We start from the raw sequence: 14,889 nt of genomic DNA on the forward strand, positions 1-14,889 counted from the left end.
GTCCTGCATGCAACGTTCCCAGCTGAGTCTCAGCAAAAATGCTATATGGGACTGAACGACTTTTAAACCATGCGCAGTTAGCAATTTGTATTCTAAAGCAAACATACTCCATTTTCACTTTTTGGGTTAATTTGCATAAATATTGTAACCAACAAAAATCACATAGTTGGGACTTCTCCCACTGATTTTATGGACCCCCATACACACACACTTTTTTAAATATGTAGAAAGTCGTGCAGCTGGACCAGAGCAATAGCCTATGGGAACAATAGCCACAATGACCTTCTGAACAGCCCAGAGGGGCCATATCTGTTATTCAACACTGAAAGTTTGATTCAGTCTCAAGTTCTATTGCTGTCGTGCCTGAAATTCACACTGAAAGGCCTCTCATTAATGGTGAAAAGCAAAGCAAAACAAAACAGAACCAAAACAAAATGCCGTCACAGCAATCCCTTCATCCCTGGTAAGACAGTTCTTCCAAAGGCACCTAATTCTTAGGAGAAGGGAAACCTAAAATTTGTCTCTTCAGTTTACATTCCCAAGGCTCTTTCAAGAAACATGCTAAAACACAAGACACAAGGCTCCACAGGAGGAGCCTTTCAGACAAGGCATCGAAAATAAATGACTGCCTGAGCAGCAAAGATTACATTACACTGACACTGGAAATACTCCAAGTATTGACAGACCAAGTCTCAACTGCAGTTTGTCCTATGGTGCAGATCACAGGCTAATGCTACGTGCTGATGCTATCATGGAAAGCGGTTTTGTGCACAGTCCTTCACAAATTACTTGGCTAATGAAAATCATGTTAATTTCCCATATCAGACAAAGTCTGAATTGATGTAGTTGCCAGAAACTCATCTGTTACTGCATGTTTTCTACAAAGCAAAGAAAAACAAGTTTTATGGGTCTGTGCTGTGCTCACTACAGTAATGTCTTCGCATCTGTGCAATGTCAGGTGTCTACAAAACAGGGCAAGCTCAATGTCCATGTGGAGGTCCATGACAAGTGGTGTTCCTCACTCTGTCAGTGACATGGACAGTGGGATCGAGTGCACCCTCAGCAAGTTTGCTGACCATACCAAGCTGTGTGGTGAGGTCGACAGGCTAGAGGGCAGGGATGGCATCCAGAGGGACCTTGACATGCTGGAGAGCTGGGTCCATGCAAACTGAATGAAATTCAACAAGGCCAAGTGCAGGGCCCTGCATGTGGGTCAGAGCAATCCCAAGCACAACTACAGGCTGGACGCAGAATGGATTGAGAGCAGCCCTGAGGAGAAGAACTTGGGTATGCTGATCAATAACAAGCTCAACATGAGCCGGCAGTGTGATGTAGCAGCTCACAAGGCCAACGGTGTCCTGGGCTGCATCTAGAACAGTGTGGCCAGCAGGTCAAGGGAGGTGATTCTGCCCCTCTGCTCTTGTGAGACCCCACCTGGAGTACTATTTCCAGCTCTACGGTCCCCAGTAAAGGAAAGGCATAGAGCTGTTGGAGTGAGTCCAGAGTAGGGCCACAAAGATGATCAGGGGGCTGGAGCAGCTCTCCTATGAAGACAGGTGGAGAGAGTTGGGCTTGTTCATTCTGGAGAAGAGAAGGCTTCAGGGAGACCTAATTAATACTTAAAGGGATCCTACAGGAAAGTGGGAGAGGGACTGTTCATGTCAGAGGGGTTGGAACTTGATGATCTTTGAGGTCCCTTTGAATCCAAAGCATTCTATGATTCTGTGATTCTATGATTAACTTGCAAATATTTTCTCAGTCTGTAAATATACCCATATGTCTATGTGTATGCATGCATGTGCAAGTAGGTATTGGTAGAGTCCTTGGCTCCACCCTGTAGTGGGAGCTTTATCTCTAGCTGCCCTGAGTGGCCACTGAGGTGTCCAGCCTGCAGGAGGGGTGCAGAACTAGGACCTGTCCTGTCAGTGCTCCTGGGTTGTCCAGTACAAGCATTCTTACACTTGACAAAGGAACACCAAGTGGATATCACTAACTTGTCCTCTTTATTCAATCATGCTGAACAGGGTGGATCATTTATATGCCAGCTCTGAGACCAGAACTAGTGAGATACCATCTAGACACCTTGGAAGACACACATTCCTCATACGATTTCTCTTGGAGCATTTGCATTGTTTTACAGTACCTGGCTAGTCTGCGGGCTGGACGGGTCGTAAGAAGGTACATAATTCTTCAGAGTATCCTGAGGATTCAGATGGGGAGGATATCTGATCGTTGGATGAGAGAAGTAGCTAGACGGGGCAGGAGGGAGAATAGCTTGTGCTGGAAATGGCAATGGTGAAGGTGGAGGTGGAGTTCTAGTTGAGATGACTGGAGAAGATAAAATAAAATTAAAATTACTTCGCATCTTGTCTCTTCTAAAATTCTTCACCTCTGTGTTACAGCAAGAAAAATAAAATGTGAGTTATAAATCAATACAATGCACTCCTTGTTTCATGGCATCTTTACAGAAAAGCTTACATATCCTCCCCTCACATCATCCCAGGCAATGGAAACTGATACTATTTCAAATTCATAAATTTTATATCTTGTTTCTATTTTGTGCGTTATGGTACCACATTTTTCTAATTTCTTTTTTAAGCAGTAATAATTATTCAGCATAAAAGACATTTCAATTACACCTTTTTCCCATCTGGAGCCCAAATAAACAAAAATATATTTTACTCAATATATAAAACCTACTCTTACTCATAGCACTCCAATAGAGAAAAGCCACCAAGTTCTACAAAACTGCATTGTACTCTACCTGCCTTATGTGGAGATGGGGTAATAATGACTCATCAATAATGCATGTTGACTATCTTTGTGAAAATGCTAATGAATATTCAACTTCCAGGCCTGGGAAACCAATCCATCCAATGAAAATATCATCCAAAACCAGCTTCTCTCTTATACTTATTTTTCTTTGCATTCTCTTTCTTCCCAGCCCCTAGAAGAACACACTTCTTTGCCTATAGAGTATATGTACTACCTAAAAAACCAGCAGTGTTCTCACAGTGAAAGGAATATACAGCATGTCCTGCTGCTGCCCCATCACCCATCTGGAAGTGGAGGGTGTTCTGTAGCACTGCACAACAACCCACATCTAGAGGGCACCTACTTGGCAACGAATTTAAAAGGAGGTACCAGGTTCAATGGCATTTGGAGAAAAGGCAATGTTGTTTCCATTTTCAGTAGTGGGAGGGGGCTAAAACCAGGTCTGTATAAACAGTTTTACACTGTATCAGAACAAGCACACTTACACTACTCTTCTGGACCACCTCTCATATCTTTGGGGTTTTTCAGCTTAATTTTTAAATGACTTGGTATTTTTGAGCTGGGACCAAGTCATAGTTTGCCCAAGAAACAAAAGTGGGAGGAATATCCAAAAACTGCTGTACTTGTTAATCAAGCCCTTGCAAGTCTCAAAATCATTGCTCACTGACTTAAAAGAACAAGCTTCACTGACAGAAATTGTCTCCTAGCAAGTAAATAGCTCATCTACTTCATCGTGACTGTCACTCAAAGACATGTATCTAAATGCTATACACTAAAGCAAATATAAAGATCTACTCATAAGTATTGGGCCAAAAAAAAAATACAGAAGCTTATTTTGTGACAAGCTTATTTTAATCATGGCCCCACGAGTTCAGTTTACTCATAAAACATTAGTTACTGGTCTGACATGTGGGAGCTGGTGCAAAACAAACACAAGTGAGCAGAAATCTGTGCCTTGCATTTCACTCATCTCTCTTTTGCTTGAGTATTTGCTTATAGTGGAAACCTTACAGAGAGCAGAATGAGTCCAGGCTCACAGTCATAATACAAGGTAAGTGGATTGTTAAGGGGAAAACAGTCCTTACACATGAAGTCAACCAGCTCTTCTCAAATGAATCCCTTTATACATGGTTTACAAGGACACATGATGAGCTTCTGAGGGGACACTTCCAAGGACAATGTTCTTCTCATCTGAAGTATCAGGGTCACTCTGACCTCTAAAATCACATAGACCATGATGCTGGAATTTCCCTGTCATTCCTGATAAACCCTCGAGATAGCGAGCATTCCATTACATTTTAAGTGTCTCCTTCACATTTTAGATGAAGTTTTACTATGGATTTGCAATGGATTTCAGAAAACTTGTTGAAAATATTTATCTGGACTCTACCTCTTTAGAAAGAGCATTCAAAAGAAAGACCGGTACCTACTTCATTGTGTCACATAATGAACATGGTTGTGACTTCTCTTGTATTAAAATCTACCTACTCTGGTATTGAAATACAGCATAGGCATAGCAGAAATGATAAAGAAAGAATGAAGGTGGGAGGAAGGAAGAAAGATGGAGAGGATTGTTCCTCTGACAATTTCTTCATGCAGTTTGAATCTTATTTACTGGTTAATCCTAAATCCTTTCTAGTGACTGGCAGCAGTCAGACTGGAGCACTCCTGCAAGGATACCCCAATCTCTTCCATTTCCACTCTCATTAGCAGTATAAGTGAGATGGTCTCTAATAAAGTCTGCAAAGATGCCTCTCAATCTGATTGTAGGAAAGGAGAACAGAACAAATAAATAAGGAGGCATTCCTTCCTCCTCCATAATCCTCACCACTGTGTGCAACTCCTGGAATTCCTGGGTGATGATGCTGGGGAAAAGTGCTCAGTCTTGGTGAAGAATCCTGGGGAGAAGTAGGACTAAACAAAGGCTTTTCAGGTTTCTTCATTGTAGGAGAAGACATATCTGCAATAGAAAAACAATGGAACAGTGACATTAGCTTGGAAGCCAGTCTCGGGACACAGCATATTGTAGACTGAAGAAATTTATTATTCTTGCATAAATATTGTTTGGTGACCCAGCTCCCCTATGACCAATAAACTAATTTTAAACTACCGCTTTCAAACTTGAGAATGAATAATAATCCCCTAATTGTTCTTTGTCCTGCAAAGCAGAAACTACATTCCTGTCATACCAGACAAGCCAAACAGTGAAGAAATGCATGTCTTCAGAACCTCTGTGGACACTTCCCAGGTCCCCAGAACACCACTAGAACATCTGCTCCTTCAACAGTCACATAATCCTTACTGCACGTTTTAATGGAACACCTACACTCAGGTGTGTAGAGTAACTGCCATACACATACCAGTTCAGGGCATTTAATATTTTGTTATTTCAAAACCCATCCCTTGCCCTTCCGAAAGCCACAGTGAAACAATGTAACCTCCCTTAAGAATGAAAGATACTTTAAGTTCTTTATCTCTTATTTTCCATGTCTCGATTAGGGCCTTCCCACCTCTTCCTTCCAGTTTCCTTATCATCAAAAAACATCTCTTTAGAGCTCACTGTGAGAAGATAATGCAGCAGTAGGGACATATGCATGATTCCTACCATGCAGGGTTACTGATACTGAATAAATCAAAAATACTGATTCTTTCTGAGAGTTTAATTTAAGAAAAAAATGTTGCACTTTGCACCAACTTATTTCAAAGTTAATTAGAATTTTTATAGCACATACATCAGTATTGTAAGTAGGTTCCACTTCACATCAATATGACCAATTCACCTTTAAAGCAAAGCTGATTTCTTAAATCACGTAAATGTCTTTACTGAACAGGGGCCACATTGCAGCTGACATTCCTACATGGGCCATGTTAGCCCGTAAAGTGATTTTGGCACCTTTAATAGCATTAGCACACTGTACCGTGCTATCCTGGAGCACATACAATCATCTCTGAAGTCAAAGACAGGCCTGAAAAACGTGAGCACCTTACTGTGACCAAATTGGATCAGTGTTTTCTGAACTGGCTGCAGCCTAAGAGTCAACCTGAACACGGTAGTCAGAGCTGGACCCATCACACCAGGCCTTCCATAGGTGCTCCCATCAGAATGAGAGCAGACTCTGCCTGTGCCCCACCACCATCTCCCTGCAACTCCACTGCTCCCCTTTGGTTTTGAATACTAAGCCTGCTGATTTCGCAGATACCCTGCAAGTTTCACCTCTTCAAGAAGCCTGTAGAGAAAGGATTTTATTCAGTGAAACACCCAGCAAAAGGTGTTGCTTTACAGGAGGAATTCAGCACTCATTCAGTTTTAACAGATATGAAAAAATTACTGCTTTTTCTTATACTGATCTGTTGCAATTTTATGTTGTTATCAAAAACACTGAGTGCTGACACCTCTAGCTGTTTCATAAAAATTTGGTAAATAAATTGTTGTTGAGGAAGAAAATGGAGGAATATTTTGTTTCTTTCAATTTATCAGCAGGTAGCAAAGACAAAGGTGCCAAATGATAACAGTTTGTTTGAAAACATTCTGCTAAGCTAAGAAATAGGTTTTTTAAATTGCAAGACAGTTGGGTTGTTTGTTTGGGAGTTTTTTAAATTGAGTTTTGCACAGGCAAACCATGCTAACAAAGAATTAATTCTGGAATGATTTTCAACTATTTCATTATGTTTTATTTTCTGCTCAAATGACAGCCCTAGCTTCACCATAGAAGGTCCTAGCTCCATCAGAGCAAGAAAATTCTTACACCTCCACAACAGATGCAAGGTTTTATAAAAGCCCAGGACAAAATTAACTAGCTATTGTCTAAGTACTGTGGTTGAGTACAATCTGTCTGTGCAGAAATGCTGTAATGTTACAGTCCAAGAAAAAAGCTAAATGTGCCTAGCTTGTAGACACAGCCTCCCACTACAACACTCCAGTCATCAGTAGTTGTCAGAGAACTCATCAGTGACCAAGTATCTTGACTCTACCACATACAGGCTACCAGAAAAGAGAGAATGTAATTTTATTTCAAATTAAAAGTACTGCACTTAAGTCTCCCAAAGACAAAAAACAAACTATGGGCTGGAAAATCTTTTCCTTATGTAAAGCTCATATTCCACAAATGAACTCATGACAGAAAGAGCTGCCTAGGTCCTGAAGGTCTGCATGCGTCAGCAGCTATGATTTCTGGAACGCAACAGAGATTTAATTTGGTTCATTACTGTTACTTCATTAAACAAGCAAAAGTTGTTGTGTTTTTCAAAACCAAAATATCTTTGTTGCTCAAAAGAAGCATGCTACAGGAAGTACAATGTAATCAGAGTTTCCATTAACACCCCCCCCCATTGGAATCACTAATTTGAAACTAATCTACCGACTATAATCTACTGAGATTGGTGACTATGATAACCCTACACATTTGCTTAAAAAATGTGCCATCTATTCCTGTTCCTACTCTACAGAAGTTAAGAACTGCAGTTAACACAGAGAAAACAGCATAAATTACAAAACAAATGCAACGAGCTTCTCATGAAGACTTATTTCCTCATCAAGGTGAATGTGACTGGTGGTTGGGAACAGAAAATTCAGGCCTGCCACAAAAACACCTATTACCCACCAAAAGAGCAAGTTTAATGTACACAACACCACCAAGAGCTACTTTTAGAAGTAGTCTTGTTACCTACAGTGCAGGCAGCTACAAAGTACAACAGTGGAATCAGAGGTGGCAGCTTATTTGTTAAAACAATGCCTTTCGCATCAAGGGGCAATTCCAATTGCCCCTTCTCCCCTGTCCCCCCACACCTCCCTAACGGCAGCCCCCATGGCTTTCCCCGTGTGTGCCTGGTCATCATAACAGAGCATTCATGCCCCTGCCACAGCTGAGTAATAGATGCAGCCATCAGGGGAGACAGAACAATAGCTGTTTGTATAGGTTAGGAAGAAAGGCTGCAAGCCATCTCCTCCTTGACCAAGACAGGAGCCTCAGAGCTTTAATAGGAAAAAACACACAGGTTACAATTACCAGGACAAAAAGGTGGGGACACAGGGTGCAGGGATGGGGCTGGGAGGCAAAGCCATCTTTCACTATCTTTAATTCTGCCCATAACAAAAGCTTTAAAACGTAGCAAAAGGAGTGAAAGTGACAGCAAGGTTTCATATGATTTTACTAGTCTTTTCTACATAACAGAAAACACATTTTTCTCATTTTAGAGCATGTCTTACTTTTTCCACATCATGAGATACAGTCTAGCTCCTACATAAAGCTTAGTTATGTACTTCTAATTACATAACAAATGACAAGCAGAGGTCACAAAAATAGGCCGCTCCCTCTAACGTCTGTGTCTAAGTTTCAGGAATGAGATTCCAGTCCTTGTTACTTTAAGAATGAAAATAAAATAGTTTCAAGTACTATTTATTTTTAGACTTTTGGAAAAAAATGCCAAGTACAGAAGAAAAGCAGAAAAATGCCAAAAACACTTGGACAAAGTTATCAAAAGCTCAACATTAATCAGACAGTGTCCTGATCTACAAGAATTTTCTTCAAATGGGAAAAAGGGCTTTTTTTTTCTTTAAAGTTTCAGTGCTGCTCCAAATCACTCTTGCCCATATTCTCTATCGCTGTGTACACCCAAATGGGTGGCATGGTATACATTTTAAAGTATAACATCACACTAAAGAAAAAAGGGCCTATGCAAATAAAAAGTGTTAGATCATCTCAAGTCCCAACAAGGTAAATCTGTCTACAGAGGAAGGCAGAAGAGCTGCTGTGAAGCATAGCGTATGTAGCCTGTTCATCAGCAGCTTGCACAAATGGTGCTCCAGATGTATATCTGTTCAAGACAGCCCAAGGCAACAATTTTGATCAATTCTAATGTGATAAAATGCTGCAGGGAAAGTGTGCAGAAACGTGTTTACGTCAGCCTTTAATTAAACTGTTGTTCACTTCCAAAGAACCTCAGGAAACACTAATGAGACATGAGTTTTGGCAATTTCCTCATCAAAGCAAAGACCCTCTTCCTCAGCCTGAAGCGGCTTGCCATACTGGCAGTTCCTTAGACAAATGTCCCCTTGGCACACCACTTGGCTAGCCACCTGTTAGGAGAAGTTGGCTGGAATCGAGCAGTGATCCAGGGAAAGTTCAAACACCCATCTGCCTGTTCTGGACACCTGATCTGCTTTCTTGCTCACCACAACATGGCAGCTTCTCCTTCTTGCTCGTAAGATGTATTCATGAGCACATCAAGAAGAAACCTTAAACAAATATTAAATGTCTTTTATTTCAATTTATTGTTTAACACTTATTATTAATCTCTTTTCTATAGCTTAGTCTCACAAGTCTTTCTTTACAAGATTGCCCTGCAGACTACAGCTTGTAAAGCTGCATTTACAACTCATTAGCGCAGCATCACCTCCAGAGAAAGCAAGATAAAACAACACTAAACTTGCTGTATACATAATCACAATGAAAATAGGAAAGCTATGAAGTCCATAGGACCACTGGCATGAGGTACCCTTTCATGATAGAGTTTTAAATGTACCTCTCTTTTCCCAGAGGCAGTACCTGGCTTAATTTCAGGCTGTAGCATACTCTACATACATCACATCCAGCTTGGCCTCTCTCCACTCCACCACACCTGGCAGGTACACTTGTGTGGAGCACAGATGAAAACTTGAGCAAGATTTTAAATTCACATTGGATAGCTGGATGATGATGAATCATGACAAATCCTACCATGCTCAGGCAAATCAGTTTTGTTGTACACCTGTGCATGTGAAGAATGAGCAGAGCCACTCTACACTGGCAGAGCCACCATGACCAATTTTCAGATGTGCCCAGTTTGATTACCTTTAATGCTCTAAGTGTTCTGTATTTCCCAACTGTAGGTCTTAATAAGGCACCTAACATTGACAGCTGAGTGACTCTAAAGCACATCCACCTCTCATTTGTAATAAATATGCTTTGTTATATCTGTCCTAAAGGCTTGGCACTGGGGCTGGATGAAAACCAAGAATCCTGAAAAATCAAAACATTTTAATTCATTCATCTTCTTCACAAAAAATAAATTGGGATACATTTTTTTGAGTGAATTAATAGGAAAGACAGATGTGCCTGAACAGCTCAGACTCTGAGGTACTTGATGCCTAGAACAAAGAAAGATTGGTTAGAATTCTTGCTCAGTATCAGGCAGAGATCAGGCTTTGCATCTAGCTCTCCCATTATCCAAAACCATGCCCTAATTATTGGCTTGTGGTGTCTCATTCCCCCTCACTGTAAGTTTTACCAGAGAGAAGCCTTCCAAAATAATTATTCATTACCATAAAAAAATCTAGTTCTGATAATCAATGTTTTCCTGAGTGGCAAATCAACAAAACAAAACAAACAAACAAACAAACCATTATCAGTTCTGTTCCATGACTTTCTAAGGGACAGATAGCAATTATCAGTGTGAAGGCCTCTAAACTCACTTTGAGAGAAACTGTGAGGTCTTAGGTGAAGATATATAAGCATATTGCTTATCAGCTGAGAGGGTTCTGAACTTAAAAGAGCAGCCAGTGTGTAGGTCTGAAGACAGCTGCTCTCTCCATGCTTAAAAACATGATTACGGTTCTATTTTTGTTTCGACATCAAGTGTAGAAAAGCATTTTACAGATTAAAATTTTATACTAGAATAGAATATTTCAGTGTACAAAGATCTGATATCCACCCATCTTCAGAGGAACCCATGCTATTTTCACAGGCACACCTCCAATTTTGCACACTGCAGCATATCAGACCATGACACCAGTTTCCCTATCAACAGCCATGCCCAAGGCTAAGCAAACAGTCTATTGCACTGTTCTGCCATTTCACAACAGTGAAACCTTTTCGTGTATCATCTTTTGTGATTTGCAGTGAAAAACCTAGAAGAGGAACTAGACCAGAATTTCCTCCCATGCCATTTCCAGGATGGCAAGCTAGTGAGAAAAACCCTACAACAGTGCTGCAATTCAGAAAAGCTATAGCAAAACCAGAGTATATTTGTTACAATAACAACTGAATTATTTCCTAGTTTATTCTCTATTAAACTATTCTGATAAATTACAGTATTTAATTTTGCATTGGACAATAAGTATTGATGTACATAAGAGAAGAAAGTGATGCAAGAACTCTCAGACAACTGAAACATGATAGTCAAAACCCCTTTCGATGGAGTAAAGATCTAATTTTTCTCATCCTTACCCACATGCAAACTTTAGAATACTGCATTCCATCGCTGACAATTACTTTCTGTGGGATGCGTTAACCTTAATGATTTTCCTTTCTTAAACACAAAAGGGTTTGGACAAAAGAGAAGGGTTCTGTAACTGCACTTATAACTCCCAGCATAGTGGGGGTGAGGGAGATATGGGATGAGGCAGGAAACCCAGACCGCCCTCTATACAAGGAAGTTGTAGGACACTTTTTGTTGTTGTGTGTGACTAACTGAATAAAAATCTGGACAACCAAAGCTCCCCATTGCATTACTGATTATCCTACTTCTTAGGGACAGAAAGCAAAACAACTCAGTAAAGTTCTTGCTAAAAATATATACCAGCTTTTGAAAAGTATAATTTCAGTGCATGGTTATTTAAATAAGGGTAGTTAGGAAAGCTGCATATATATTTCCAAATTTTTTACTTTTTTACTTTTTTTTTTAGTTTATTTTCAGTTTTAACAAAAAACAGTTTCTAGAACAGGAGAAGATGAAAAATATGTTCACACCAGAGCACTAATATAGAATGTGTACATATCAAAAACATTCAGATCCCAAAATTATTTCAAAAAATGTTTAACAGTAGGACAAGACAGTAGGATGGGACTTAATCCCATAACAGTTTTTTGACAGTGTCAAATGACACGCAAGTAATAAAGCACCATACTAAAGAGATTCTTCCTACTTACATTTATATCTATTCCCACTAAGATTAGACATTGAACTATGGCATGCTATCCTGAAACAACAGCAGGCAGCAATTCTTCATTCTAGTCCTTCAAACCCCCCTTGCTATACCTCATCAGAAAGTAACAGTAATCCTCCCAGGAAAGGTTCGTATCAGCATGACTATGTTATCATGCCTGCACTATTTTTCGCAAGGAGACACGTTTTTGTCTCCATGCACTGATCTTCTGGCATAAAACTGGCCAGCCTTCCTCACCCTACATGCCTCAGACCAGAAGCATTGTCCCTCTGTGAGCACTCCAGGACACAGGTCCCACCACGTAGATGTGGGAAGCTGGGGTTTTGCTCTTGGAGGATGTCTCTGCCAGCTCCGCTCAGACCCACGAGGGCCAGCAGCAGAGTACCAGACTACCTCTGCAGCCTCTCCTGCCCATAACTTCAGGCTCAGTATATCCAACCCACTCATGTACCAGCAAAGCACACCAGTTATTGTATGGGAAGGTCTTAGGGAGTAACTTGGAGATCACCAGGGTGCTGCCTGTTAAATATGGAAATAAAGGCAATAAGCATGAGACCAAAAATACAATGTTGTTACCTGAAAGAATATGCTATAACAAATACAGATACTGTCATTAACAAACCCATGAGGCTCCAAGTACTCTGCACTGCCATGAATACCCCTTAAGCAGTTACAGTGTACTCCAGGTACTCGACTATATTTTTATTTAACTTTACACTTCAGAGGCTGACTGGGCCATTTCATCACACATGAATCATTGCTAAGAATTGTGATTCTAGTAGATAGCTGTGACAGAAGAGCATTATGGGAGACTGTGAGAAAATCTAATTTAAAAACCAAACAAATTATAAATATTTTAGAGTACATTTCAATCATTTATTAAATTATCCTACAGAAAATCATCCAAACTCCAAGGAAAAATGCACAGCTATAACATCTCATTAATTCTGAGAATCTGAGGAACTTGGCTAGAAAATGAAATCAATATTGTTACCTTAACTTCAAAAGTCTGAAAAGTATTCCCAATTTCTAACAAACTAAGATTAAAGAGGTATTTGAGATAAAACAATGTAAAGGAAGTTGTTTATTTAGAAGCATTTAAGTTATAGCTTCTCTTTTTTTTACTATTATAGTCTGTACTGGTAACTGTTTAGGAGGGCTTAATAGCTGTGCTATATTAATTTAATTATACATCCATCTGGGGAGTGGTTTAGAACTGAATTCTCTCATGCTGAAATATACTACTTTGATCAAGTTTGATAAAGTTTGTATGAAATAGGTACAAAAGAGAATTTAAGAATCTTCTAAAATGTATCTATGAATGTAGCACAGAAACAATGTACACAAAAAGGTGTCTTTAAAAAGTGATCATATGTGGGCTAAATTAATTTTCTCCATCTACCATAACCAGAAAAAAATGTCAGTGCATACACCTATGATTCATGAGTGTCCTGGTTTCAGTCAGGATGGAGTTAACTTCTTTTGTAGCAGCGGATGGAATGCTGTGTTTGAGAGTTAAAATGAAAGCAGTGCTGGTAACACCCTGATGGTCTTAGTTGTTGTCAGACAGTCAAGGACTTTCTCAGCTCTTCATATTTCTCTACTAATAAGAAAGGAGGGGTAAAGCCAGGACAGGTGACCCAATCAGGCCAAAGAGAGTATTCCATGCCAATTACATTATGCTCAGTATAAAGGGGGGCTGATGGGAGGAGGAGCAGGGGTGGCTCCAGGATGTGTGGTTTTTGGGGGGACAGTCAGGCTCCGGGATGGCTCTGGGTGGCACGGCCTGAGCTGTGGGTTCGGTGAGAAACTGCAATGGGTATCAACAGCTTCATAGATTTTTTGCTCTAAAGTCCTGTTAGCATTGTTATATTTTATCTTTCTGCTATTTTAGTAAACTATCCTTATCCCAACCCACGGGCTTTTGGTTTGTTGGTTTTGTGGTTGTTATTCGCCCCTTCCTTTTCCCTTCCCTTGTCTCACATCCCCCCCCCCCCCTTCCCCCCCTCCTCTTTTCCTTTAAAGAGCAGGCAGCTGCGTGGATCTCGTCTCTCAGCTGGGGTAAAACCTCAACAATGAGGTACTAAACACCTATTCTTTTTCATAACTGAAGATTTTCTGTATCACATAGGTTAGATCATTCAGAATAATACTTACACAATTTCTGATTATAGCTGATCAGTTTAAAAAATACTAACAAAGTCTTCCATTCAACACCATTGGTATAGGACAATTATTTGCAATTGTCTTATTCCTGGGAGCTATTCCTGGGCCAAATCTGGCATTAAAACATGCATTTCACCACTAATTTCAATCAAAGAATATCTAGAATCACCATCAAAGTAACAGCCTGCTGCCATAGCATAAAGTTCAACATAGAATAAATGCTATGCACACAAGAAAAATACGCTTTTGCACTTAGATCTTCTGCTGGTGTATATGGGAAATGCACATGCTAGGCCTGAATGTATTCACCTCACTGATCACACATGCAAAGCATGAAGTAATAGGCCTTGCCACAACATACAAGCCAAAATAAAAGACAAAGAACCTATAATAAGATTGTTCACAGTGACTATTGAGCAAATAACAGCCATTTCCAGGAATGCAAAAAAGCAAAACTTTTTGTATGTTTCCTACTGGATTTGCCTCTCTTTCTGTATTTCTAAACATTTTAACAGTCTTCGTTCACTCAGAAACTGAAGTGTATGTGGACCGAGGGAAAAGTCAGGACCTCACACTGTCCAGAGTAGGAATTTCCTCATCTGCTACTCTGAATATTTGATGACAGCTAAGAACAAGTTATCAAGTGGTTTTAAGCTATTCTAAACTCAGAAAAACAGATATAGTATCTCTTGCTTATTTTTTTGAAAGAGTTTAAACTTCACGTAATTTTCACTCAATAATGGAGGATGTAAATTTTTCCAATGTGCAAAAACGTCATCATTTTAAGGTAACATCCTATTCATGGATTTGTTTTCTCTTTCTTTGTCTTTTTAATTAAATAAACATTTGAAAGCTCCTTCACCTATTTTTCTATACCTACTTGCTGCCTTTCAAACTCTAAGAAACCACTTTTCATCTGCATGAAAGTAGTGTTTGTCTTATTTTACATACCAGCAGTTTTTCCTGTAAAAATGCCACTATGGAAACCAAAAGTAAACCATTCCCTATTAATTTTTAATTAATTT

General features: G+C 39.8%; 1 protein-coding gene across 6 annotated transcripts in view; it reads right to left on the minus strand.

Annotated features, from left to right (window-relative positions):
• NFIB (nuclear factor I B) overlaps positions 1-14,889 on the minus strand; it is a 171,886-nt gene that overhangs the window by 35,566 nt on the left and 121,431 nt on the right. For all 6 annotated transcript variants that reach the window (XM_084278713.1, XM_084278712.1, XM_084278715.1 and 3 more), the window contains exons 7-8: positions 4,604-4,735; positions 2,144-2,328 (exon numbers count right to left, since the gene is read on the minus strand). In XM_084278713.1, the coding sequence (XP_084134839.1) occupies positions 2,144-2,328; positions 4,604-4,735 (317 nt within the window). The remainder of the gene's footprint in view (positions 1-2,143; positions 2,329-4,603; positions 4,736-14,889) is intronic.

This window comes from Gallinula chloropus (assembly GCF_964237585.1).
Source record: "Gallinula chloropus genome assembly, chromosome: Z".
Classification (NCBI taxonomy): domain Eukaryota; kingdom Metazoa; phylum Chordata; class Aves; order Gruiformes; family Rallidae; genus Gallinula; species Gallinula chloropus.